The 26030-nt window shown below is 36.9% G+C and overlaps 1 protein-coding gene across 3 annotated transcripts in view; it reads left to right on the forward strand.

Annotated features, from left to right (window-relative positions):
• The first annotated feature begins 15 nt into the window (after positions 1-15).
• TRAPPC11 (trafficking protein particle complex subunit 11) overlaps positions 16-26030 on the forward strand; it is a 48645-nt gene continuing 22630 nt past the window's right edge. For 2 of the 3 annotated variants that reach the window (XM_072775914.1, XM_072775915.1), the window contains exons 1-19: positions 16-195; positions 2958-3182; positions 4527-4696; positions 5556-5626; positions 6462-6576; positions 10425-10524; positions 10872-10945; positions 12649-12745; positions 14373-14506; positions 15132-15279; positions 17173-17266; positions 18395-18474; positions 18581-18659; positions 18742-18796; positions 19135-19280; positions 19715-19776; positions 19887-20019; positions 20835-20965; positions 24478-24633. In XM_072775914.1, the coding sequence (XP_072632015.1) occupies positions 2979-3182; positions 4527-4696; positions 5556-5626; positions 6462-6576; positions 10425-10524; positions 10872-10945; positions 12649-12745; positions 14373-14506; positions 15132-15279; positions 17173-17266; positions 18395-18474; positions 18581-18659; positions 18742-18796; positions 19135-19280; positions 19715-19776; positions 19887-20019; positions 20835-20965; positions 24478-24633 (2049 nt within the window). In that variant the 5' untranslated portion in view covers positions 16-195; positions 2958-2978. The remainder of the gene's footprint in view (positions 196-2957; positions 3183-4526; positions 4697-5555; positions 5627-6461; positions 6577-10424; positions 10525-10871; positions 10946-12648; positions 12746-14372; positions 14507-15131; positions 15280-17172; positions 17267-18394; positions 18475-18580; positions 18660-18741; positions 18797-19134; positions 19281-19714; positions 19777-19886; positions 20020-20834; positions 20966-24477; positions 24634-26030) is intronic. The other variant, XM_072775916.1, reaches the window with a different exon arrangement.

Raw genomic sequence — 26030 nt, forward strand, 5'->3', positions numbered from 1 at the left:
CGGGAAGTGCTTCCTGTGCGTGCGCAGGCGGGGACCGGGAAGTCTCGCTCGCGGGGACCGGCGGCGGGGCGGTGGCGGTAGGGACGGGCCGCGGCGTTCTGGGGCGCCCGTCCTAGCCCCCCCCACTACCAGCCCCGCTCTCCCGGCTGGCGGCGACCGGCTACAGCTGCAGCGGGCCCGGGGCGTGCGGCCTGGGTGAGTCCGGCCCCCGGAGACCGCCGCGGGAGCGAGCTAGAGCTCTGAACAATGCTGGTGTTGGGAGGGGGGGGCGCGTTTTCCTTCTGCTTCTGCAGGTGCAATGCCTGGCATTTGTCGTCCAGCTCGTAAAGAGAAGACGCACCTCTTTCTGGGGCCTTCGGGGGGCAGGGGCGGGGGCAGGGGCACGGTAGCGTCTGCCTGGAGGGCTGCAGCGTTATTGCTCGCTGTGCTCATTGGGCCCCCGGGGCCGAACGCCGAGCCCCCGAGCCCCCGAGCCCCCGAGCCGCCGGGGATGGTATCTTCCGAAGGAGGGTGGTGGCTTCACGTTCTCAGCACCGTCCCTGCCCCGAATTGTCATTCCTCCTGGGATCGTTTTTTGTGACCCTTCCTGTAGCCTTGCGTACTATATACACCCCCGAACCTCCATTAATTAACCTGCACGTTGCCCCCTTTTTTTTTAACCTGCCGCTTTGATGAGGTCGCCTTTCTTTGCAGTATGTCATCCTTTTCAAGAACCTTCCTTATGATTTTCCACGTCAGCTTCCAGTTTACTCCCCTCGCGTTACATGATCTCTCCCATCCAGAGTGTTTCCGACTTTTGCACCTTGTTCCAGGTCGTATAGCTCGTTAGTGGCTCCACTGGCTTCTCCCAGGAGACCTGGGAAGTTCTACAGGCCGTCCTTAAGATCCACACACCTCGGGGCAGCCCGGGTGGCTCAGCGGTTGAGCGTCTGCCTTTGGCCCAGGTCATGATCCTGGGGTCCTGGGATCGAGTCCCACGTCGGGCTCCCTGCATGGAGCCTGTGACTCTGCCTCTCTCTCTGTCTCTGTCTCTCTCTCTCTGTCATGAATAAATAAATAAAATCTTTAAAAAAAAAAAAAAGATCCACACACCTGTCCTTCGCCGGTGTTCTTCCCTTTGCTGTAGAATAAACAGTACCATCCCAAGGGTCAAAAGCTTTTAAAGTAGTATGTGGCAAGAATTTCCCATACGGTTTTCATACGGTAATTTTGGGGACAGAACTGCAGTAATCTCAGCTGGGCTGTCCATTGTGCTAGCCAAGTAGCCACTTCTGGCTATTGAGCATGTGAAATTGGCTAGCCTGATTTGTGATGTGCTGTCAGCGTGGAATACACATCATCAGATAATGAAGACTTAGTACAAAAAAAAAAAAGTATCTCATCAATAACTTGTATTAATGTCGAAGTGTTAATATTTTGGACATATTGGTTAAATAGAAAAATAGAATCTTGTTAATGTTAATTCCACCTGTTTCTTTTTTAATATGATTAGAAAAATTTAAAATTACATGGCTCATAACTTCTTTTGAACAGCTCTGTGATTTAGAGCTTCATAAGTCATTTCTAGGTCCCCTTATTTCCACTCCATGTTCAGGGACCACAGCTAATTCTCATGAGCCTCTGGGTTTTTAAAATTTATTTATTTATTTTTTAAAGATTTTACTTTTATTCACGATAGAGGAATAGAGAGGGAGGCAGAAACAGGGGAGCCCGACGCAGACTCGATCCCAGGACTCCAGGATCACAACCTGGACCAAAGGCAGGTGCCCAACTGCTGAGCCACCCAGGGATCCCCAACGTCTGGGGTTTTTAAATGAGGGAATGGATCTTTAGGGCTCTCATCTAGATTCTTGGTATAAAGCACAGTTCCCCATATAATATGTTTTGACCACCTCTTTTTAATGTTCACCCCAAATTCCTTAGAACTAGAAATTTTCTTTCTCTGAACTTATGATCCTTTGTCCTCATAGCATAATCCTGTCTGGAAAATGTCTGCTTAAATAGTTCCAAAACTTCTATGTCTTGTTGACATTTATCATTTCTGATAAGCTGCCCATTATTGCTTCAGTACGTAAATGTGAAAAGCCTAATGATCTTTTAAAAATTAACTTTTCAGTTAAGAAATTTTTGGTTATCAAGTTAGTAGCATAGTGCTTTTCCCTTTTCATAGAAATTATATTTTGAGTTTTATATGATACACTAGTAAAGATCACTTTGAAAAGAAACTTGGTACATGATTTTGGCAATGAGAAATGATCTTTATAATGGCAGTTTTGTTTGGAATAAGCACATTTTTATGTAATTGCTTTTCTAACGTTAGTGTGTGGTAGGATTTATTATAGACTAATTCTCAGCTGAAGGACACAGTATAAACAAATCCCTCCTAGAGGTTTTCATTCATTGTTAGTTTTTCTCTTCTAGATTTTCTTCTAAATAGTACACTTTACATTAACTATGGAGAAGTGAAAAAACATAGCTATTTAGAGAACTAGCATATTAGTTTAATAATTTCCCAGGAATTCAGGAATTAGATGCTAGTGATTACAGAGAAATTAGTGATAGTTGTATTTATTGTGTATGTAAGACAGCAGTTACTTTTCTTTATATCAGAAATGGGTCATGAGACCTATTTTAGTTTGATCACCTTCCTGCTTTCTTGGTCTGCTCATCCCACAGTTCAGTTCTGTGTGCATTTGAGATGTTACTGAAAGTACTGATTTGTCTTGAAGTTGACTACAACCTTTGTAACAAGAGATTTTTAAAATATATAATACCGATAGTTATTCAAAAATTGAAGCTTTCCATTTTGTTCCCCAAATTTTTATTTGCTCAGTGTTTGCAGATACTGGAAAAGAGTCTTGCCTTTTTGTAATGTTTTATAAATGGTGGAGGCTCCTCTATTAGATATGGATATGGGCTTTTAAAACATTTTTAACGTATTTACATTTGTATTTCAGATTTTTCTTGACGCCTCGAACATGAGCCCCACACAGTGGGACTTCCCCGTGGAATTATGTTGTCGGCCTATGGCTTTCGTTACCCTTACGGGCCTGGATGTAGTTTATAATGCTGTTCATCGAGCTGTCTGGGATGCTTTCTGTGCCAATCGGAGGGCTGATCGGGTGCCAATTTCTTTCAAGGTGCTCCCAGGTGACCATGAGTATCCCAAATGTAGACCTAAGGTAAAGACATGATTGCATGGGGGCTTTTCCTTCTCTTCCTCTCTTCCACCGTATGCATGGATACCTTTTTCTTTTCTAATGTCTTTGCTGGAAAACCCTGAGTTTTTTGTTTGTTTGTTTTTTGAAATAAGATTTTATTTGTGAAAAAGTCAGAAAGAAAGACATTTTTTTTTTTTAAAGAAATTGAAATACAATACTTGGAGCGACTTTAGTCTACAAATAGTCCCAACCCTGGCCACCCAAAGTATGATTCTGGGAACAGTAACAACACCTGGGAACTTTTTAGAAATTAGGAATCCAAGATCCCTACTAGACACACACTATTTGGGAATCTGCATTTTAACAAATTCCTGGGTCATTTACATACATATTAAAGTTTGAGACAGATAGGTCTAGACAGTGGCCAAACATCTACTTATATTCCTTAGTCTTTTTATACACTGTTGGAGTTATTGCAAAGTCAGGAAAAAGCGTAAATACGCTTTGGAAAATGACAGGCCTCCAGGAGAGACGGGGGAAGGATAGGGAGCAGAAGGGTGAGGGGTGCTGAGATGGGAGAGAGGAGTCATTGCCAAGGAGCACTGGTCTTCTGGCATCTGACCTGTGGGAAGTAGAAGGTGCTGCTTGCTACTTGATTCTTTATCTGCTGTTGTCAAAGGCAGAATTATTTTTCTTTGAGAAACCTCAGAGGTAAAACCTTGAGTTTATCAAAGCTATGGTTGTAGTGATGCATTAAGAAAACCCAAGACTTTTTCATTATGTAATACACTAATAGGTATATTTAATGACAGCTATTTTTTTAACCCCAGAGGAAAAATTACTTTATAATTATCATTTACAATTATAATGGATTTTCTTTTTTTTTTTGCATTTGCTTAAAACCCTTCGTAGTCTACATTAAAGCCCTCTCTAAAAGGAAGGTCTCACATTCCCCATTTATCATTACCAGTATCATTATGGAATCCATGGCCTTTGCAGTTTGGTTCAGTTTCACACACATCATTTGAGCACTTGCTTTGTGTTAGGTACTAGGAATTATGCAATAGACTGGTGACAGAAATTTAAATAAGACATGGTCTTACTACATTTCTGTATTTAAGAGTCATCCTTTATTTTTTCTTCTCTTCCCAAGTAAGGCAAATGTGGCCCTGGCAATATGTCATTGAAACAAATGAAGCCATTTTGGCTCTTATGTCATCTCTGTAAGCCTGAATTACCTCATCTTAAAAAGGTGTCATGTGTATGTCGAATGAAATGAATGAGCACAAAGTGCGTGCCATTCAGTGACAGGTGGCTTTTGCCTGCTGCTGTTAGGAGTGCATTCAGCTTTGCCTATGTTTGCAGAGAACTTCATATGAATGGTACATTCCTAAGGGGATCTTAAAGACCGGCTGGATGAATAAACATCTGAATCTGGTGCCCGCCCTGGTGGTTGTGTTCTATGAGCTGGACTGGGATGAGCCTCAGTGGAAAGAGAAGCAGTCTGAGTGTGCTACCAGAGTGGAAATAGTCAGGTACAGTCTACTCCGTCTTTGCCATGTATCAGGTGGTCCCCAGTAGGTTGCATGTGTCTTGTTTACTAATATTTATTCAAAGCAGCAGTGTTCCTTTGGGAATTGCTGACCTCCTGTGACCCTTGTTTGGTTCCTGACAGGTAGCTTAACATGAATGCTTAACTTCTATAATGCTTAAGTGTGTGAAGAAATTTAGAAGACATTTTAGTTGGAATCTCCAAATGCTTTTTTCTTGCATTCATGATATTTTGGGGGAGGTGTATAGTAATTTGCTACTTGTCTTATAAGACACCTGTTTTATCACCTTTCCTGTTTGAAAATAATTTTCTTTGCATGGCCAGTCTATAGCATATCACCATAAAGAAATAAATGGCATTATAGCTTTTACATGAAAGTAGATATTAAACTTTGTTTTTAAAGCAGATTTTTGTAAGGATTAGAAGCTCGATATGAGAGTATACTTTTAAAACTTTTAAATCATTGTACCATAGAAGTTTCTTTGTATGCAGGAAACATTTCCCCTAATCTTGGGGGCTTGGGGGTTGACATTTATCTTTCTTCAATTGAATTATCAAGCTTGTACTTTAAGGTTTTTTTTTTGTTTTAAGATTTTATTTATTTGAGAAAGAGAGTGTGCATGAGTGGGGTGGGGGAGCAGAGGGAGAGGGAGAAGCAGACTCCCCACTGAGCAGGGGGCCAGAAGCAGGGCTGGATCCTGGGACTCTGGGATCGTGATCTGAGATGAAGGCAGATGCTTACCTGACTCAGTCACCCAGACACCCCTACGTAAAGTCTTGAATGCATTTTTAGAAGTCAATTTTTGTTATATGTAATTAATTTTATTATTTTTCCATTGCAGGCAAAGTTTACAAGGGAGAAACACAAAAGTCGCAGTGGTTCTGATTCAGAAGAAAACTCCTTTGCCCCCAGGTATCACAAGGTTAATTAATAATGAATTAATTGCTTTATACTTCCCATTCTTATTATCAAGAAATATAGTTTTTGATGTTAAAATCTTTTATGCATTCAATTTTAGGAAAGATGGTGTGTTCACTTGAAAAAATACTAATAATGCATGAATAAATGTCTTAAAAAAGAAAAAGTTAAAATATTAAAAGAAAATTAATATTAAATATAAAATGTTCTTCTCCCCCAGTTCCACTTACCTCACTTTGTAGGGATATATCAGTTGATGTAACAGTTATTCACTTGGTTTTTAAAGAAAGAATGTTATTTACTTATCAAAGATCAGTTTAAAATTCTTCCTGTGATTTTTTTTTCTTAATTTGCAATAGGACAAAGAAAAATGCAATAGGATTTTTAATTTCTTATAGGAAAATGTCTTAGCTTCAGATGCTTATTTCTTCTACATTCTAAGACTTTGATAGGCCAAAAATGTTTTTTGTTTCTCTTTTGAAACTTGTGCATCCCAGTTTTAGAAACCACTTTCATGATTATTGCTTCCATTTTTGGCATAGTTATGTGGCATATCTGTTGGCATTATTTGGCCTATCTTGGCTCAGTAGAAAGTTCCATAGGGTTTTCCTGACAGGTATGTACTGTGACTTCTGAGAACCACCCCCCCCCCCCCCCCCCCCCCCCCCCCCCCCGAGCTCTCAAGGATCACAGGAGGCCTTTTGGCATGGTGAAAGGGGGATTGTGTTTTTTTCCCTAATTATATTGCTTAGATTTGGGGAACCATTTGTTTAGAAAAATACATGAATCACTTTATTTCTCTTTTTGTCTTTATGGGACTTGTCAACAGGAGAAGATGTCACTGCATCAGAAAGAGCCGCAGCTTTATGTAATGCGTGTGAACTCTCAGGAAAATCTTTGTTTGTACTGCCCCACACTGACCACCTGGTGGGTTATATTATAAGGTAACTAAAGATCTTAAACATTTTTTTCTTTAGATTATTCAGAGGCATTGAAAAATTGGTTGCTAAAAAAAGAAAAAGAAAAATTGGTTGCTTAGACTTATTAATTAAAAAAAGACATGTTTTTGGGAAAAAAAGTCAGAGTACTCAGGTTTTGAGGCAAAAAACACGAGTCCCCTTTGTCAACTCCTTAACTTCCACTTCCTTATTGGGACCACAGCAACAACTTCCTTAAGTTTCTGTCCAGACATCTCTTTTAATGTAAAAATAATTGTAATCAGACAACACATGGTGAATTGCCACTTAGCATTACCTCATTAATGCCATATATATATTCCATGTTAAAAAATATATATATTTGCATGTTTTTCCATTGTATTTTTCAGTAACCACTAGATGTCCTCTGATGATCTGTTTGTCCTTTTATAGGATAGTGTCTTCATTTCTGGCCTCCATTGCTTCATTTTCAATATGTTGATGTATATATTTAAATAATTTTTAAGATGGATCTGAGGCTCACCATATCTTATATATCTTTATAAAGCCCTTGTATATGAAAGGCATCTGGCTTGGGAACACAACAATATATCACAAAATCTGTGACCGTGATCCATTATTTTCTAGCATTTAGTGTTGTAGAAGAAAAGTTTTTTTTTTTTTTCAGATTTTATTTTTTTATTTGAAAGAAAGAAGGGGGGGGGGGAGTGGCAAAGGGAGAGAGAGAAGCAGACTCTATCCTGAATGCAGAGCCTCACATGGGGCTCAGTCTTAGGACCCTGAGATCATGACCTGAGTCAAGATCAAGAGTCAGATGCTTAACCGACTGAGCTACCCAGGTCCCCCGAGAAGAAGTTTTATAATAGTAAATTTTGACCAAAATGTATTTAGATATGAACCTTTTCATTGATTTTAGCTATTTTTCCTTGAACTGCATACATGCCCCCTCTCAAGCCCAAGAACAGTGTAGTTAATCTTTGATTATTGCCTTGCAAGATGATGTCCTGTAGGAAGTAATGTGACATTCTCATTGGCCTACCAATGACATGGCTTCCAGGAAAGAGAAGTATAAATTCAGAAGGAGAGAGCTTGAAAAGGCAACAAATGAAAGGATGAGCTGCAAGAAAACCTTAATGCAGTTAGCAAATCCAATCTCCCCCCTGGAAGCAGTAAATAGTGGCATGGTTACTCAGAAAGTCAGATTGGTAGCGCTCTGGATAAAGTTGAGCTGATTGCCCAGAATGCAGGAGGGGATAATGAGTTTTGTCTTTTAACGGTGTGTGGTGACCCCTGAGGGGAACACAGAGCGGAGCCCATACATAGATACCTGGTAGCACACCTGCACTGCCTTTCCTCCTTGGAGGCATGGCCCAGCCCCCCACGGGCCTTTGACTGCCCCTCCAGGCTCTCAACAGTTCCTCTTGGACTTTGCACTGCATGTACTCTTTCCCTGTTCCCAGTGCTGTTTCCTGTCAGTGTGCTGTCCTACTAGCTCCTACCTTCCAGCTCCCCTTTCAGGGCTCTCTTACTCAACTTTTAAGGCTGAGTTCACATGCAGACTTGAGTAAAAGGCCATTGTCTTCAGTCCTGCCTCTTAATCCAGTGACTCTTGACTGCACTGAAGTGGGCCTCCAGGGAACATGGCTAATGCCTGGAAACACTTACCTGGACCCCTACTGAGACCTCTTTCCTGATGCTGGCATCTGGGGGTAGAGTTCGGGGATGCTCCTCTGCATCCTTCCATGCACAGGAAGCCCCATACCAGTACCTGATCCGAAACACCAGTGGGGCTGAGGTTGAGAAACCCTGCCTCAACGTCTTCGTCAGCTTTCAGATTTAGTACTGTCATGGACGCGAGAGAAATAGACATTGTGGCTTCTGCCCTTTACCACTGACTGCCCTTACTCGGAATAATGCCTCGTTTAAGGAATGCAAGCTCAAAATGATTGATGTATAAGAAGCAAGTACTCTGGACCCAGGACCTCCAAACTATGGGCATGAGCACCAGGGGTGAGATAGTCCACACGAGATGAGGGAAGATGTTAGTAGACCCTTTCTTCATATTTGCATTTTATCTTAAGAGAGAGGGTAATGCTGAGTATCTCTAAATCTCCGTATTCAGTCTCATCTGGGAGTCTCATCATTGACAGAGTTGCTGGTGGTACCCTCACTCATTTGTGTGCTTTCAGAACATTTTGATGTTTTGGGGCTCCTGGGTGGCTCAGTCGGATAAGCATCTGCCTTCGGCTCACGTCATGATCCTGGGGTTCCGTGATCGAGCCTCACGGTCGGTCGGGGAGCAGGGGGGTCAGTTGGCTCTGTGCTCAGCAGGGAGCCTGCCTCTCCTCCTCCTCCCCACTACAACTCTGTCACTATCTCCATCTCTCTCAAATAAATAAAACCTTAAAAAAAAAAAAACCACTTTGATGTTTTAAGTTTACAAGCTACAAGATGTCAGCGATTTGGTTAATTTTTTTTTTAAGTGTCTGAGCAGTAGAATGTGTATAAAACTTCTGTGTGATGTGTTGAGTGATGGTGAGAATTGTTTGTGCTTTAAAGGCTCACTGATCATTCTGAGTCAAAATACTTAAAAGAATTGTCAAACTTGTGATGAGTTAAGCATTTTTCTTTTATAAAAATATGTGTTCCAAATCCTCAGGCCTTTCTTCTTAGGACAATAGACTATCAATGTCATGCTAACCAGATGTTTTTTTTTTTTTTAAATCTTATTTTGAAAAAAAACATATTTTGCCTTTAAAGCAAAGGTTACCCATTTATAAAACTATAAGTTTTCGGGATCCCTGGGTGGCGCAGCGGTTTGGCGCCTGCCTTTGGCCCAGGGCGCGATCCTGGAGACCCGGGATCGAGTCCCACGTCGGGCTCCTGGTGCATGGAGCCTGCTTCTCCCTCTGCCTGTGTCTCTGCCTCTGTCTCTCTCTCTGTGATTATCATGAATAAATAAAAAATTAAAAAAAAAATAAAATAAAAAATAAAACTATAAGTTTTCAGCTTAGGTTAATATATTCTTTCAAACAGTATGGTTCAAAGTTAGAACCTAATTCTAATTATTTTCATGTTTTAACATTTAAAAAAACTGTAGTTTTAAAGATAAAAAAAATCTTACCTTAGAAAGTATGTTGAATAAAGTTTTGGCTTATCCATTTTTTTTTTCTTAGCATATTTTCCTTAGATATGTCTAAACTCTTTGAATACAGCTTCAAAATTCTGTTTTATTCTGAGGAGGAAAAACCTTGAAATCCAGCTTTTTCTATGAATTTAGCTTTCTTTCAGGCCCTAGGGAGATATTTCTAATCCATGCTTATTTTCATGAAAGGAACTTTGAGTTTTCAATCTGTGGTCACATTTTCTTTGTTCATATGTTATCTCAAAGTTAGGGAATGAAGCAGGATTTGAATCCCATAAATGCTACTTCCCCCTCATTTGCCAGTTTTCCTTTATGGTCTTTTTACCATTAGTTTTCTTAACCTTTAACCTTAACTATTAAAAGCACAAAAAATAAAGATTCAGTGAATATTGGAAATCTGTTTCTTTCACACTTCTTATAAAACGAAAGAGGTGGAAGTAATTTTAGAGATTACTTAATTTCTACAAATTATAAAACAGTTATTTTTATCAATTACTTCTTGGATTTTAAATCTCAATGGCTTTGGGGTCTTTACATTTTTCATTTAGAAATTCAGTATATTTTACGTTACTTTTGATCTTTATCATGCAGTAAACTAGATATTATCTCTGTCAGAATTTTATTTTCAGGTCTTACAAATATGATTCTTGAGAACAGTTTGGTTTAAAATAACTTTAGTGTTTGAAAATGTTGATTCTTTTTTAAACAGATTAGAAAATGCCTTTTATGAACATGCACAGACTTATTACTACACTGAGATCAGAAGAGTGAAATCTCATAAGGAATTTTTGAATAAAACAACACACCAGGTACAATACTTTTCCAAAGAAGGAAATAATAGAAGCATTCTAGAGCAGATTATTCATCATTATTTTCGAGATTATTAAATCTGTAATGCTTTGACGTTTTTAATTGGCTTCTATACTTTTCAAGTTTATTTAAAGCTTTTAAAAACTAGTTTGTCTTTCTGCTTTTTGCCCTATTTTACAGATAGCTTTTTATAGCTTCCTTAACTATGCTTGTTTGTTGGAATAATTCTAATCTTTAATTTTGAGTATTTTCCTTAGTACTTTTAGGACTCCTCTTAATAAATACTGTAATTATTATGTTTTAAGAGAATGTGTATAATAATGATTTTTTCTATTCTATATTTCAGCTTTTATTTGTTAGACATCAGTTCAAAATAGCTTTCTTCAGTGAGTTGAAACAAGATACACAAAATGCTCTGAAGTAAGTTTTTAACAATTGTCAGGGATCCCTGGGTGGCTCAGCGGTTTGGCGCCTGCCTTTGGCCCAGGGTGCGATCCTGGAGTCCCGGGATTGAGTCCCGCGTCGGGCTCCTGGCATGGAGCCTGCTTCTCCTTCTGCCTGTGTCTCTGCCTCTCTCTCTCTATGTCTATCATGAATAAATAAGTAAAATCTTAAAAAAAAAAAAAAAGTTTTTAACAATTGTCAAACTAAATTTTTCTTATCTTTATGTTAACAGTAGCATATTAATGGCAATTTCTGAATCTCAACCAAACTTTAATTAATTTTAAAATTTTATGTTGGTTACATTCACATATGTAATATTTAATTTGTTTAGAGATGAATGGAATATAATATTTTGAGATATTTAAAAAATTTCCATTTTATTATCAGAAATAAATTTCGTAGTGTCATAACTTTCTGGTCTAATTTAAATTTCATGATCTAAAGGAACATATTAAAATTCTTCCCATCCTGTTGACTACTTGTATGTTCAGTAAAACTTTTGTGTTGACTGATTTCTATAGTTACATACATATTAAACATTATTTAATGCTATGAATTTCTTAATATGCATAGTGCATTTATTTAATTCAACTCTGATTTTATTTTTAATTTAAAAAGTTTTTTAAGTTCATAATACGTCTCAGCCTCATTTTTAATACGAAGGCACTGCTTAGAAGTTTTAAAGAGTAGTTGTGTATGTGTTGGCAGTGGTCACATGTTTTATTCTTTCCCTTTTACTGAGCACAACTTAATAAAACATTTTTTTCTAGCTTTGACTCAATATTTTGAAGATTGACAGCAGTGTAATGTAGTGATAAAAGCCAACTATATATCCTAAAACTGAAGAGAGCCTAAGTGTACAGGGCGGAAAAATAAGAGAAAAAAAATAAAAATGAAGCTGTTATTCAGAGAAATATTGCAGAAACATTTTCCTTTTTTGTAATTGTTCAGGTGGTGAATACCAGATTGTGTTCTCTAAATCTCAACGACTCCATACGATTAGAACTGGCTTTAACGTAGTTTATATTTCTTTCCCATGGTATTAGTAAAAAACCTTCTATTCTAGTTCTACTGGAAAATAATCCTGGGAAAAGAAAATTTTTACCTGAGATTTCCTGGTTGCCTTCCCTCCTCAGGGTAGGGACTCCTTCTAGAAGTCTCTCCTTTCCCACCCCAATGCGCCTTTTCTAGCTCATGCTGGCGATGAGCAGCATCCTCTGAACTTGTGGAGAGACTGGGGTTTAAAACCCATTGACCTGTGCTTGGTCTCCTTAGTGGCTTCTTTGCTGATACAATTTCTGTTTGTTGGAGAAGCTCATAATGGTGGTTTAAAAAAAAAGGTTTTATTTTTTTAATAGAATACTAACTTTTTAACGTAATTCTGGACAGTTGTCCACTTTCGTGTTCAACTTATTTTCTGGCCCTCATCGACAGAAGCTAGTGACAGAACAATGTACATGTGATGGTTCTGTTCTTAGTGATAGGTTGTTGATTCCTCCCACATGTTATTAATTAATAGATCGTTTTTCAAGGAAATCAGTGATCACTATATGTGAGTTATTCCTGAGCTGTTGAGTACTAAGAAATTTTTAGTAAATATTGTTTCATTTCTAATAACTTATTCTTGGGAGTCTCTTCTTAAAATTGATAATTAACCATGTTCCGTATGTTTATATTAGGAATTATAGGACCGCCTATAATCTTGTACATGAATTGAGAGCCCATGAAACTAATATTCTGGAAATAAAGACTATGGCAGGATTTATAAACTACAAGGTAATGATTCTACTGCAAATAAAGGAAACTTGTCTTTAAATATTAGATGATCTTTTTGAAATTTGAAAACCAAAATTAGTTACTTGCTCTGAAAAGTATTTGATTAATTGTGTTCTCCTCTTTTTATATCCCTTGTTTCAAACAGCACCCTGGTTCTTAGCAGCCTAACTGCAATACTTGGTTTTGAGTTTATGGGTCTGGGAGTTCTCACTTAGAACAATTTTACTTTTGTGAAACTCCCTTAGGAGGGTCTTCTGTGTTTAAGTGGGAGCAGGAGAGAGTGAGAAGAAAGCAGCCTGTATTACTGAATTTTGTAAGATGCAACAAACCAGAACTTTATAAGCCTTCCTTGGTTTAATGGCATCGCCGTATGAAAGGTGTTTCTGTTCACCCCACAGGAAACTTTTATACCTGTTATTTGAGCATTTTAAGATTGCACATAGTAGAATTAGATGCCCTCAGAAGGCAAGTGAAGGCTTCTTGTTTTGCTTTTAATCATTCCGCACTCATCTTTTAAAGATGGCTGGCACTGGGATGGTGGCATGAGGGCATATAGATGCTGGAATTCACTATTAAATTGTTACAACGTCTGTGGAGAATATTTTTGCAATGACTACCCATTTAAAATGAGTGTTTCCTTTGACCTAGCAATTCCGTTTCAGGAAATTTATCTGATGTATGTGCTAAGACTTGTAAATCACATATGTGAAGAAATTTATTGCATCTTGTAATAGAAGAAGATTGGAAATAACCCAGCAATAAGTGTATGGTTAATATAAGTTATAACGCCAGATGATGGAATATTCTACAACTATTAAGAATGAGACAGCTCCACTTACTGATATGTAATATTAGGTGAAAAAAGTAAAGTACAAAACAGCATATTTAGTGTGATGCTATTTGTTTAAAAAGTATAGTTTATATATAAATGCACATACACTTGTCTGTGTGTATACTGTATCATGGAACATGCTGGAAGCTGGTTGCCTCTGGAACAGGAAATTGGATGGCAGATGGACAGGAATGGATGAGAGACTTAACTTTTCACATATTCCTTGTACCTAAAATATAAAACTGATGATAAGCCTCTGGAAATAAATTTAGGTTTTGTTTCTTCTGTTTTTCCTTTTATGTTACATAGATACAGATTATTACTGTTCTGAAATAGCATTCCAGATAAAAAGTTTTCAAGAATTTCTGTAATCCTTGTTTGATATGGAGGCTACTGTGCTCTGTGGTACAGAAAATCTTTAGTTTTCTGACAATTTTAAAACTGAAAGTTAGTCTGTCCTAGAAGAGATAGTATTTTTATTTTTGCCCATCTTTATGTTCTTCACTGGGTATAATTTTTTTGTATTCTGTTCTGTACTTTTAATAAGCTTTGCTAAGGTATGCAGTAGATTTAGTACAAATACAGAATAATTTTATTTCGTTAACCAGGGGAACACAACCTCTTGTTTTAGCTTAGCCATTCCAGTAGAGAAAATCCATGCTATTGCCAAGAACTGAAGAGAGGAAATTTAATTGTCTTTTTAAGGTTAATCTCACATTTTACATATTTTTAAATGAATATGCCTTTTGACTTTTATTTTCTTCTTTATTTTGGGGTTGATTTTACATTTTGCAGATCTGTAGGCTGTGTTTTCAGCACAACACCCCATTGGATGCAATTGCTCAGTTCCGAAAACACATTGACTTGTGTAAGAAAAAAATCGGAAGTGCAGAGCTGTCTTTTGAGCATGCTGCATGGATGTCTAAACAGTATGTTTTAAATTGTACTTTCAGAATTTTTTTTCTCTTTAAATAGGTGGGATTTGGAGGAATGGAATTAGCATGGACTTTGGTTCTAAATTGAGCTAAGCTTTTTGTCAGTAAATAGGCTTTTGGACATCTAGCATAGGTATGTTTCCAGTAATAGTTGATATTGATTCATAGAGTTCCTTAATAGAAATCACTTAATTCACGGAACCATCTCTTTTATTCAGTATATATTTATGGAATTTCCACCACGTGCCTAGGTACTGAGAATATAACTGGGAACAAAACAAAATCTCTGCTGGCATGGAACTTGCTATTCAAGACTGATGTTTAAAAATTCTAAAATCAGATTACTTCCAGAAGCATGAATGTGCTTGAGTTGTGGGAACTATGTTGACATACTCTAATGGTATATTTAGAATCATTTGCTAGTACAGCAGAATTGACTTAAATTCAGAAGTTATCTGTAACCTATAATTAGTTGTAAATGCCAACAATTTTTACAGTTCGTCAATAGCATTATTTTAACACAATCTGCTGAGGTTATGTTTCCACAATGAATAATTATTAGAAGTAGGCTTCTTTTTCTTTTTCATCCTTTTCTTATTTCTTGATTTTTTTCTTTAAGATTCCAGGCCTTTGGAGATTTATTTGATGAAGCTATTAAGTTAGGGTTGACAGCTATTCAAACTCAGAATCCTGGTTTCTATTACCAGCAGGCAGCGTACTATGCCCAGGAGCGGAAACAGCTTGCAAAAAGCCTCTGTAATCATGAAGTAAGTCACCCACTCTGGTATTATCTGGCACTAAGGAAATGTATTAATCTTCTCTCAAAAGAAGATAAGACTAATTGATGTTCATATTTTTTTCCCAAGCCTTTTAATATAATCAGTTTTTATGTTTTATATTTTTGGGAATTACAATTATTTTCAATTTTAGCCTGAGTACTCCATTCTCCCTGTGGATGAAGCAGAAGTTTTTCTCTAAATACTGACTTACGATTGGCAACAAGTTAGTGATTTAGACGAAAACAAATTACTTCGAAATAAAAGTCACAGTTTAGTCCGTGCCATGCTATAACTCTCATCAATCACTGCCGTAGGAGTTTGAAAGACTTTGGAGGAATGTGCATTACTTTGACCCACCAGAGAGGGTAACTTTGGACTTCTCTTCCTAGGGTTTTCGCGGTGGAAAATTCTTAAGAATCTGTTCGAGGCATAATGTCAGTTACAGTTTCTTAACTTGACATTTCATTCTGTCCTTGTGGGTGATTATCGTTAGATACCAGTTTCTCCCTAAGCACCTTTAAAATAAGAATGTGGTATATATATGTATAAACACATTTACATTTGTATCATTCTATCAGGTTACTTTCCTTTAAAATCTGTAGCTTTCTTCTCTGAAGATAGGTGAATATTATCAATGAGGCTATTTAAAAAATTGTTCCAAAACCAGTTTACACATTAGTACTTAAAATGTTGGATTTTTTTTCTTTAAATCATGATATAACCAGACTGTTTTCTACCATGTTATTTGCATGTGATTTGCATGTAACTTCATTACATGTTTTATATTTAAAAGTTTGGCATATTAAAATTTGAGCACAGTATTTTAAAAGGTGATTAAAACTAGGCTTTTAAAGGATATAAGGAAATGGAATTAACTAATATCCTTTGTTGGGATGTAAAATAATATTTCTGCCAAATAATTTGAGAAGCCTCAAAATCATGCATATCCTTTTGATCCAGAATTCTATTTTCAGGAAGTCTCAGGCAGATAAGAGATCCTAAGAGATAAGTACTAAGATTTACTTATAAAGTTACTTGGACAGGCTTATTAATCATAATGTAAAATATAACTAACAAGATGAACAACATAAATTTATTAAAATGTTGAACAGCAGGCAGCCACAACACATAATGTTTTAGAAGAATATTTAACAATGAAATTTAAAAAAAAAACAATGTGAAATTTACAGAATATATTTAAATGAAAAAAGGTTGAAAAAATTTTTAGTTGATGACAAGTATTTGTCTACAAAATCTGGAAAACTAATGTATACTTTATTAGTAGTGGTAATAGGTTTATAAATAATTTAAATTTGTATCCTTTTCCTTTGGGATGTTTTCAGTATTTCTGAACATGTACTTGCATTATATTTTGGTTACAGAGGGAAAAAGTTACAAGAAAGAAAAAGTGGTGGAAATTTGTAAATTCTGGAGCCAAACATCCCTCTCTAACCAATACCAGGTTAATACACAAGTGATAAAGAATGAAAATAGTGTCTTCTTTTTAAAACTCACATTATTTTTATTTGCACAAAAAGCATTTATATATATGGAATAAACATCAAGCATAATTTCATATATTTTTACTGGTTTATTATATAGCAAAGGTGCAAAGAAATGTAAAGGAATTAGTTACTATGAAATCATTTGTCAGAATCAGGTTGATTTATTCAATTTAATTTTTACAAGACTGCCTAAGTTAAATGGAGCATTTTATTTTAATTTTTGTGAAAATTTAATGCATGTTAAAATATTCACAACTTTGATATCTAAGCATGTGTTTGGTATTCGTATTTATGAGAATGTTTTTATTCTGTCAGAGATCAAAGGCAAGTGTGACAGGTTCATGAAGTCTTATTTAGGGTGTGTTTTACTTTACAGGCTTCTGTAGCGTATCCCAATCCTGATCCGTTAGAAACACAAACAGGCGTTCTTGACTTTTATGGACAAAGGTCATGGCGACAAGGAATACTAAGTAAATAATTTTTCCCTCCTCCCTTTTCTCTCAACCTCAATAAGGACATATTACTATCACAGTTTTTCCATTGGCTATGTAGGCCATAACAAATTATGTTGAGGTAAAAATGTGTGTCTTTGAAACATCCTTTTAAAGATTTTTCAGTTCAGAGTGCCTGGGTGACTCGGTTGCATGTCTTCTTTCAGCTCAGATCATGATCCCTGGGACCTGGGATCGAGTCCCTATTGGGTTTCTTGCTCAGCAGGGAGCCTGCTTCTCCCTCTTCTCATTGCTTGTGCTGTCTCTTTCTCTCTCTCACATAAATGAATAAAATCTTTAAAAATAAAGACTTTCAGTTCTTTAGTTTTTAGGATGTTTTGTTTGTATTACTACATCTTAGAATAGCTTCTAATTAAACGTGGTTGTGATGAAAACATTTGGATGTCTCTTATCTTAAATGACACAATAGGCCACTTTGGTCTATTTAAATATTTTAATTGCTGTTAATTTTGACGATTTATTATATTTGATCTTTTATTTATTTATTTTTATTGATTTTATTTATTCATGAGAGACACACAGAGAGACAGAGACAGGCAGAGGGAGAAGCAGGCTCCATGCAGGGAGCCTGATGTGGGACTCGATCCCAGGACTCCGGGATTACGCCCTGAGCTGAAGGCAGATGCTCAACCACTGAGCCACCCAGGCCTCCCTATATTTGATCTTTTAAAACAGTGTTAACATGTATCACCTTAAAAATTTCTCTGCATCTTTTTGGGTTTGATGCATACTTAATTTGAGTAATTTCTGTGGCAATCAAACCTAAATCGTTAAGAAATTATTTTCTTTAATCTCCAGAAAGTATATTCTGTATTGAGAATGATGTTGATATTCTTCCTCAGGTGATTGATTCCACTGGACAAGAGAATGTTGAGTTCAGTAATGTTCTCTTCAGAACAGAGATCATAAAGAAGCTCCCATGCTAATAAAGCGGTCTCTTAGGGTCTTTAAAATTCCAGAATGTTTAAGAGTCTTAAATACATTATATTTAAGTAAAGAATTCAAGGAGTGTACACATCCAATGTTGATGTGAAGGATTTGTGTTAAATGAGCTATCTAAAATGGGTTGCGTCTTATCTTACACAGGTTTTGATCTTTCTGATCCTGAAAAAGAGAAGGTGGGAGTTCTTGCCATTCAGCTGAAGGAGAGAAGTGTTGTTCACTCTGTAAGTTTGTTTTTTTTTCCCCCCAATATAAACTTTTTTGTAGTATCGAGACGTACATGAGAGAATTTTTTATTGGAACGTTTCACACTTTTTCTCTCTTACACAGGAAATGATAATAACTCTTCTGAGCAATGCTGTTGCACAGTTTAAGAAGTATAAATGTCCAAGAATGAAAAGTCACCTAAGTATGTATCCAGAATAGACCACAGTTTCATGCAACTTTGAATAATTTAGAATTATGTATATAAAATCTTTTTCTCTTTACAGTGGTTCAAATGGGAGAGGAATATTATTATGCAAAGGATTATACCAAAGCTTTGAAGTGAGTCCTATTCCTCATTTATTTTTATAAGTAATCTGATTACCTTACAGCAAAATTAGAATAAAAATGTGTTTTGAAGGATTTATTATTTCCATATTTATTTCTATTTCCATTAAACTCCTTTCTGTGTTTTTTGTTTTTTCAAGTACTATCTGCCGGTACAATCATTCTCAAAGTCTTAGGAAATCTCATGTTTAGCTAAATGTGAAAATACCTATTAAACTATTTCAGTAAGAGTTCCTGATGTGTACAGAAAATAAGTACATTGTTTCCTCCACGTCTTCTGGGGCTTTCTTGTGAAGCTGTTTCAGCGCATCTGACATTTTGCCTTCTATCAGGTTGCTGGATTATGTGATGTGTGATTATCGGAGTGAAGGATGGTGGACCCTGCTCACGTCCATACTGACTACAGCTCTGAAATGCTCCTACCTCATGGCCCAATTAAAAGATTACATTACTTATTCCCTAGAACTCCTTGGAAGAGGTAACTTGGTATTCTTTCGGTTAAGTCTGAATCTTTAAAATTGTTTAGCATCTTTAAGTTTTTTAAAACTGAAAGAATAATTCTCAAAGCCTTGACCATACTTTTAGCATGCATACATCGGTCTGCCAAGTGAAGAGACTCATACTTTCACGGAACTAACTATATCAGACGTCTCATGATCGTGTGATAGTTGAGAAGATCAAAAATCTTCCTTTTTTTTTTTTTTTTTTTAAATATGTCATGAAATGATTTTCACATCTAGTTCAAAAGAGTACTTGAAAGTGCTGGGGCTAATATAGGAAGCTGTGCTGTTGTACATTGTCTAGAATTTTCCTTAGCCATTTTAGAAGGCATTTTAATACTTTGCATGGGGGAGGTAGACTTACTTGCTCATCTTACAGTTAGAGTTTTTTCCCCTACCTCTTTCATGTTAGCTTCAACTCTGAAAGATGACCAGAAATCTCGGATAGAAAAGAACCTCATAAATGTTTTGATGGTAAGTCAGAGTTCTTTATGTAACGTACGTCCTGGGGCTATGTATACCTAGATCTATATCTGTGTATTTTGTATCACTAGCTGAGCGAATTGTACTCTGTGTTGATGCAGAATGAAAGTCCTGATCCTGAACCCGACTGTGATGTCTTAGCTGTAAAGACTGCTCAGAAGCTGTGGTCAGACCGGATCTCCCTGGCTGGTAGCAATGTCTTCACCATAGGGGTGCAGGACTTTGTGCCATTCGGTGGGTAGCTAGCACCTGCAGCATTGTTTCAGAGAAATCATCCTTATTGCTACAAAATGAACAGATGCAGGATCTTATATATAAAAGCCAAGGAAAGAATGTTCAGAATACATCATCCTACAGATAAAATTTTGATTGGTTTTTCTTTCTCCCCCTTGACTTAAAAAGATCTTCAAAATTCTAAATACTTGGCTTATGCGTTAAAGTTTACTTTGTTCATTTGTAGTTCAGGTGTGATTTGAAATGCATTTGAAAAGATAGTCATTCTTGGGATGCCTGGTTTAGTGTCTAAGCGGTGGCTCAGCGGTTAAGTGCCTGCCTTCAGCCCAGGGCGTGATCCTGGAGACCCAGGATCAAGTCCCACATCAGGCTCCCTGCATGGAGCCTGCTTCTCCCTCTGCCTGTGTCTCTGCCTCTCTCTATCTGTTTCTCATGAATAAATAAATAAAATCTTTAAAAAAAAAGAAAAAAGTCATTCTAAAAGTTTATTCTGTAATGCATAGGGCAGGTATTTTGAAATAAGTTAAAAATAACAAAATGGGGTTTTTTCCCCCTTTAAAATCCTGTGTTAGTTAACATTTCAGGAGGAACTCTGTTTTTAGAATTAAAGGTGGTTTTGAAGTTAGACTTTATTTAATTTTTTTTTTTTTTTTAATGAGCTACATTTATGTCTGTTGAAACGCTTCAGGGGGAGCATTCAGTAAGGACATCCAGGGTAGGTGTTTCCTTCCTGAAGACTAAGTGTGGATCAGAGAATCATGGGTGTGTGTCTAAGAGGGTCTCATAGTGTGTGACTCCCTTTGTTTTATTCCTAGTACAATGCAAAGCCAAGTTTCATGCCCCAAGCTTTCATGTCGATGTTCCTGTGCGGTTTGATATCTACCTGAAGGCTGACTGTCCACATCCCATTAGGTTTTCCAAGCTCTGTGTCAGCTTTAATAATCAGGTAACGGTACCTCTTACTGTGCTTTTACCACGTGTATCTTACTGTAGCTTGCATTAAATTAGATGAAATGAACTTAGTGAATCTTAGGTCTTAAATGGTTTCATAGTAACAAATGGACTTTGGTAAAGTCTATTTGAAAATAAGTGTATTTATAATTCCCAACTTCTGTATTAGCCATTCAAGTTTTACACTTTTCCCTCTTTAAGTTTTGTTTTTATTCCATCCTTATGAGATGTAGGAACTTTATTTTTTGTAATCTATAACATGAATTTTAAATAAGATTAATCAAATATAATCTAATTTTGAAAATTACTTGTTTTACATCCTAACACTGGTATTAGTTTTTTATTATGAAACGTAAATGGTTGATATCAAAGAAACTGAAGTGGAATAGATGGATATAAAGTGAAAAGTAAGTATATGCCCTCCAGTTCCTTTCCTCAGAAGTGATCACTATTAACCTCCTGAACAGTCTAGACATTTTCTGTGTATGCACATATAAGCAGCTTTTTCTTTCTACAGAACTGGGATTATATATGTTTGTACATTTTTACAGTGTATTAGAGTGTTGTCAAGTACTTGATTACATTCCAGATATTTTAGTTACAAGCTCACTTTATAGATAATTATCTTGTGGTCACTCAGAAAGTATATTAAGCTATTAACTAGCAAGCATTTAACCAGAGTTACAGTATTCTTAGCATCGTACAAACCTGAAAACATTTAGTGTATGTCAGCCACGTTGCAATGGAAACATTTGGGGGGCAGGGGCCAGTAGGTAATGAGGACTAAGTTCCATGACGTAGGCTACAAATACAGTTATAGTAGATGTGCCAAAGAAGAGGGAGGAAATTTCAAGGCTGAAGATGAAATGAATAGTTATAAAGCGATGGAAAGGAGGAACATGTTTGGCAAAAGGAAATGCATAATGGAAGCAGGGGTGTACATTCTGGGTTTGTGGGTGGTGGAGACTGCAGCCTCCCAAGGGCATAGGGTATGAGCTGGGGCAGTGGGATATGAGGCTGCTTGGCTTGAAGGAACTTGGAGAGTTTATCAGGGATTGGCTAGTAAGAAAAGTATCTTCAAATACTTGAAGATTTACCCATTCATTTACTCGTGTTCTGTCTATTTATTGGATGGTGGTAAAGAAAGAGCTTTACCTATTTTAATAGATTTTTTTTTTTTACTCTTCATGATTGAGAAATAGCCTTGCAATAGGATCAGTTCAATGAACTGGGGTCACCTGAAGGTCATTGTGTTTTCTTCAACTTTGAACCATCATCTAATGATTCTTTCTCATTAGTTTGAGAATTTTAAAGCAAGAGCATGAAATTTATTTATTTTATTTTATTTATTTATTTTTAAGAGCATGAAATTTAGAATTTAAGTTATGAAATAGAAAGAAGTGATCTTACAGAAACCAACCAGAGCCTCTTTCTACGAATCCAGGGACTAAAGTATGAGGATTTGCGTTAGGATGATAGTGGTGGCAATGGAAAGAAAGGGATGCAAGAGGCGTTTACAAATAGAGAAGTCTGGATTGCTGAGTGCATTCTGTAGAAGATAAAGAAGGGGGATAGGATGAATAAACAGCCCCTGCCCCACCAAAAACTGTTTGTTTTATAGTTAAAATGTACCTACAACATGATGATTTGAAGCACATACATATTGCAAAATGGTGACCGCAAACAGTAAGGTTCCTTAATATCCATCACCTCACATAATTACCTTTTTTTTGCAGTGGAAACATGTATGATCTGCTCTTTTAGCAACTTTCAAATATATATATAATACATTTTTATCAAGTATAGTCGCCATGCTGCACATTAGACCCCCAGAACCTATTTGTCTCATAACCTGAAGTTTATGCCCTTGGATCACCATTTCCCCTTTTCTCCACCCTTTGGCATCCACCATTTTACTCTGTTTCTATGAGTTACTGATTCCACATGTAAGTGAGATCACTCAGTAGTAGGACAGGAGATTTTGTACGTGATATTAGTTCTTGGATTGGTCTTCCCTCCTCTTAAAATTCCTTCTCATGTTTATGCCCTTAAAAGCGTCACTTCCTCAGGGACACCTCTCGATTTACCTAGCCGTAACCCTCCATAGTACTTATCACAGCTGTGGTTTCATTTTTGTTACTGTGATTATTTGGTAGATTATTAGTTTTCTTTTTTTTTTTTTAAATTTTTTTAAATTTTTTTATTTATGATAGTCACACACAGAGAGAGAGAGAGGCAGAGACACAGGCAGAGGGAGAAGCAGGCTCCATGCACCGGGAGCCCGACGTGGGATTCGATCCCGGGTCTCCAGGATCGCGCCCTGGGCCAAAGGCAGGCGCCAAACCGCTGCGCCACCCAGGGATCCCCGATTATTTGTTTTCTTTATTAGGATGTGAGCTTTCCTAGGGAGAGAATTTTTTTCTCAACTATGAAATTTGTTTTTGAAATAATTCTAAATCTGGAATTAGAGGATGAATAGGGAGATTCATGTTTTACTTTTCCTGTTATATCCTACTATTCCATTTCTCCCACCCCTTTCCTTAAACAGTAAACAACTTTTGTAATTAAAGACTAACTTAAAATATAAAAATAAAATGTAAAGCAATTAATTTTTAAAGTTCTATTACGTTCCAATGTGGTATTTGAAATCCAAGAGACAAATCACAAGGAAAAAAGTACTTAGCTTTCAGAAGCATGGGATAGAATGAAAATTAGAGGGAAAGGTTTAAACTTAACTAATAAGAATTTTCTAGGAAGATGATTCATTTGCTGGGATAGAAGATGGCTCTTGGAAAATTCTTGAAGTTTATTGAGTGGATGAGAATGGTAACTCCATAGATATACACAGGAAGGATGTCTCCCTTTATTTATCTGTAAGAAGTATGCTACTTTGGGATGGTAGATGTGAATCCAGTTTGGAACATGCTAAATTTGAGTGGTGGCGGAATTCTCTAGAAAGTTGTGGATATGAACTTGCGGCTAAGGAAACAGAGTTAAAAACAAATAATGGGAAATATCAGAGAGGTGCAGAATGTGTAGAAATGAACAAACTTTACAATGAAATGAACACAAAGGGAAAAGAAAGCCGGGGAATGAAGCCTGTGGAGCCTCTGAATTGAGACAAGAAGAAGGGAAAAAAAAGACCTTTGAGGGGGAAAAAAAAAGAAAGTAATCAGGGTCACAGAAGCCAAGTAAAGAGAGAGCTTTTTAAGAAAAAGAGATGATAGTAGCATCCAGTGAAACAAAAAATACATCTTTGTTTCTCTCCGGGAAAAGGATGTGTAAATGTTTGCAGAAATTAGCTTGTGTGCAGTGAACTGTCTTTACCTTGTAGCAGCTCTGAGAGTGCTTCCATTTGGCATAAAGTACTTCTCATTAATCATCCTTCAGGATGTTTTAGTTTCGAGCAGTTAAACTTACCTAGCTCCGAGATCATTTGGTGTTTAGTGTCAGCAGAACATACATTTGATGTTTATGAACTGTGACCCTTGCTAACCTCTTTTACAGGAATATAACCAGTTCTGTGTAATCGAAGAAGCAACCAAAGCAAGTGAAGTTTTAGAAAATTTGACTCAGGGAAAGATGTGCTTGGTTCCTGGTAAAACAAGAAAGTTTTTATTTAAATTCGTTGCAAAAACTGAAGATGTGGGAAAGAAAATTGAGGTTAGTTATGAAATTTGTCTAAAACATACTTTAAATGACAAAAGCAGATATGTATCCATTGGAAAAATTTTCAAATAGTACACAAGTTTATTAAGTAAAAAATGAACATTGTCTACTTGGATTCCCAAGGGAAATCATTCATGGCTTGGTAGGTCTTATTGAAACTGTACTGTACATAATAGTCTGTCTTCCCTTTTTCGCTTACCAGTGTATATTAAGCATCATTTCCTGTTAGTGCATAAGACCATCCTCATCTTTAATAATCAGTTAAAGGGATCCCTGGGTGGCGCAGCGGTTTGGCGCCTGCCTTTGGCCCAGGGCGCGATCCTGGAGACCCGGGATCGAATCCCACATCGGGCTCCCGGTGCATGGAGCCTGCTTCTCCCTCTGCCTGTGTCTCTGCCTCTCTCTCTCTCACTGTGTGCCTATCATAAATAAAAAAAAAAAAAATTAAAAAAAAAAAAATCAGTTAAAGAATTTTAAACAAAACATATATATTAAATACTATAGCAATTAAGCTTTGTATAATATGACAATTCAGGCTAGAGATATCCTTTTGATGTTTACCCATTTCTGATTGCATTTTTTAAAGGAAAAAATGAAGGCATAAATCTTTTGAAGGATTCGTTTGGTGTGCATAATTAAAATGCCTTTTAGAAATGTGTGATGAAAGTAATATTTTTGTTGAGCATAAACCCTGGAACCAGACTACTTGGGTTTAAATTCCACCTCTCCAGCTTACTAGCAGGTGGCCCTGGACAGTTACTTGACCTCTTTGTATCTCAGTTTACTCATCTGTAAAGCGGGGATAATAGTGGTACCTACCTCTTGGTGTTTCCTGAGAATTAAATCAGTTAGTTCATGGGGGATCCCTGGGTGGCTCAGCGGTTTGGTTCCTGCCTTCGGCCCAGGGCACAATCCTTTAATCCCAGTATCAAATCCCGCATCGGGCTCCCTGCGTGGAGCCTGCTTCTCCCTCTGCCTGTGTCTCTGCCTCTCTTTCTCTCTCTCTCTCTCTCTGTCTATCATAAATAAATAAAGTCTTAAAAAAAAAAAATCAGTTCATGTAAATTGCTTGAAATAGTGATTAGTACATAGTAAGCTCTCACTAAGTGCTTGTTTTCCATGGCTTGAGTGATGGTGATTGGCTAATCTAAATTTAGGACCATTTCTAAGATAGAAACAGAAGACTGTACTACCAATATTTCCATAAAAATTTCTGTGAATCTGTTGATTTTATTATTAGCCAATATCCAGAGTTTTTTGCCTATTCACCAAAAATAAATTCTTTATGATTTTGACTAAATCCCTAATTACATATTTTATTTTTTACAAGATACCTGAGGAATCCTACCAGATGAAAATTGTGATTAATAATACTATCTTGAGTACATCTG

Source organism: Canis lupus, chromosome 15 (assembly GCF_048164855.1).
Source record: "Canis lupus baileyi chromosome 15, mCanLup2.hap1, whole genome shotgun sequence".
NCBI classification, from domain to species: domain Eukaryota; kingdom Metazoa; phylum Chordata; class Mammalia; order Carnivora; family Canidae; genus Canis; species Canis lupus.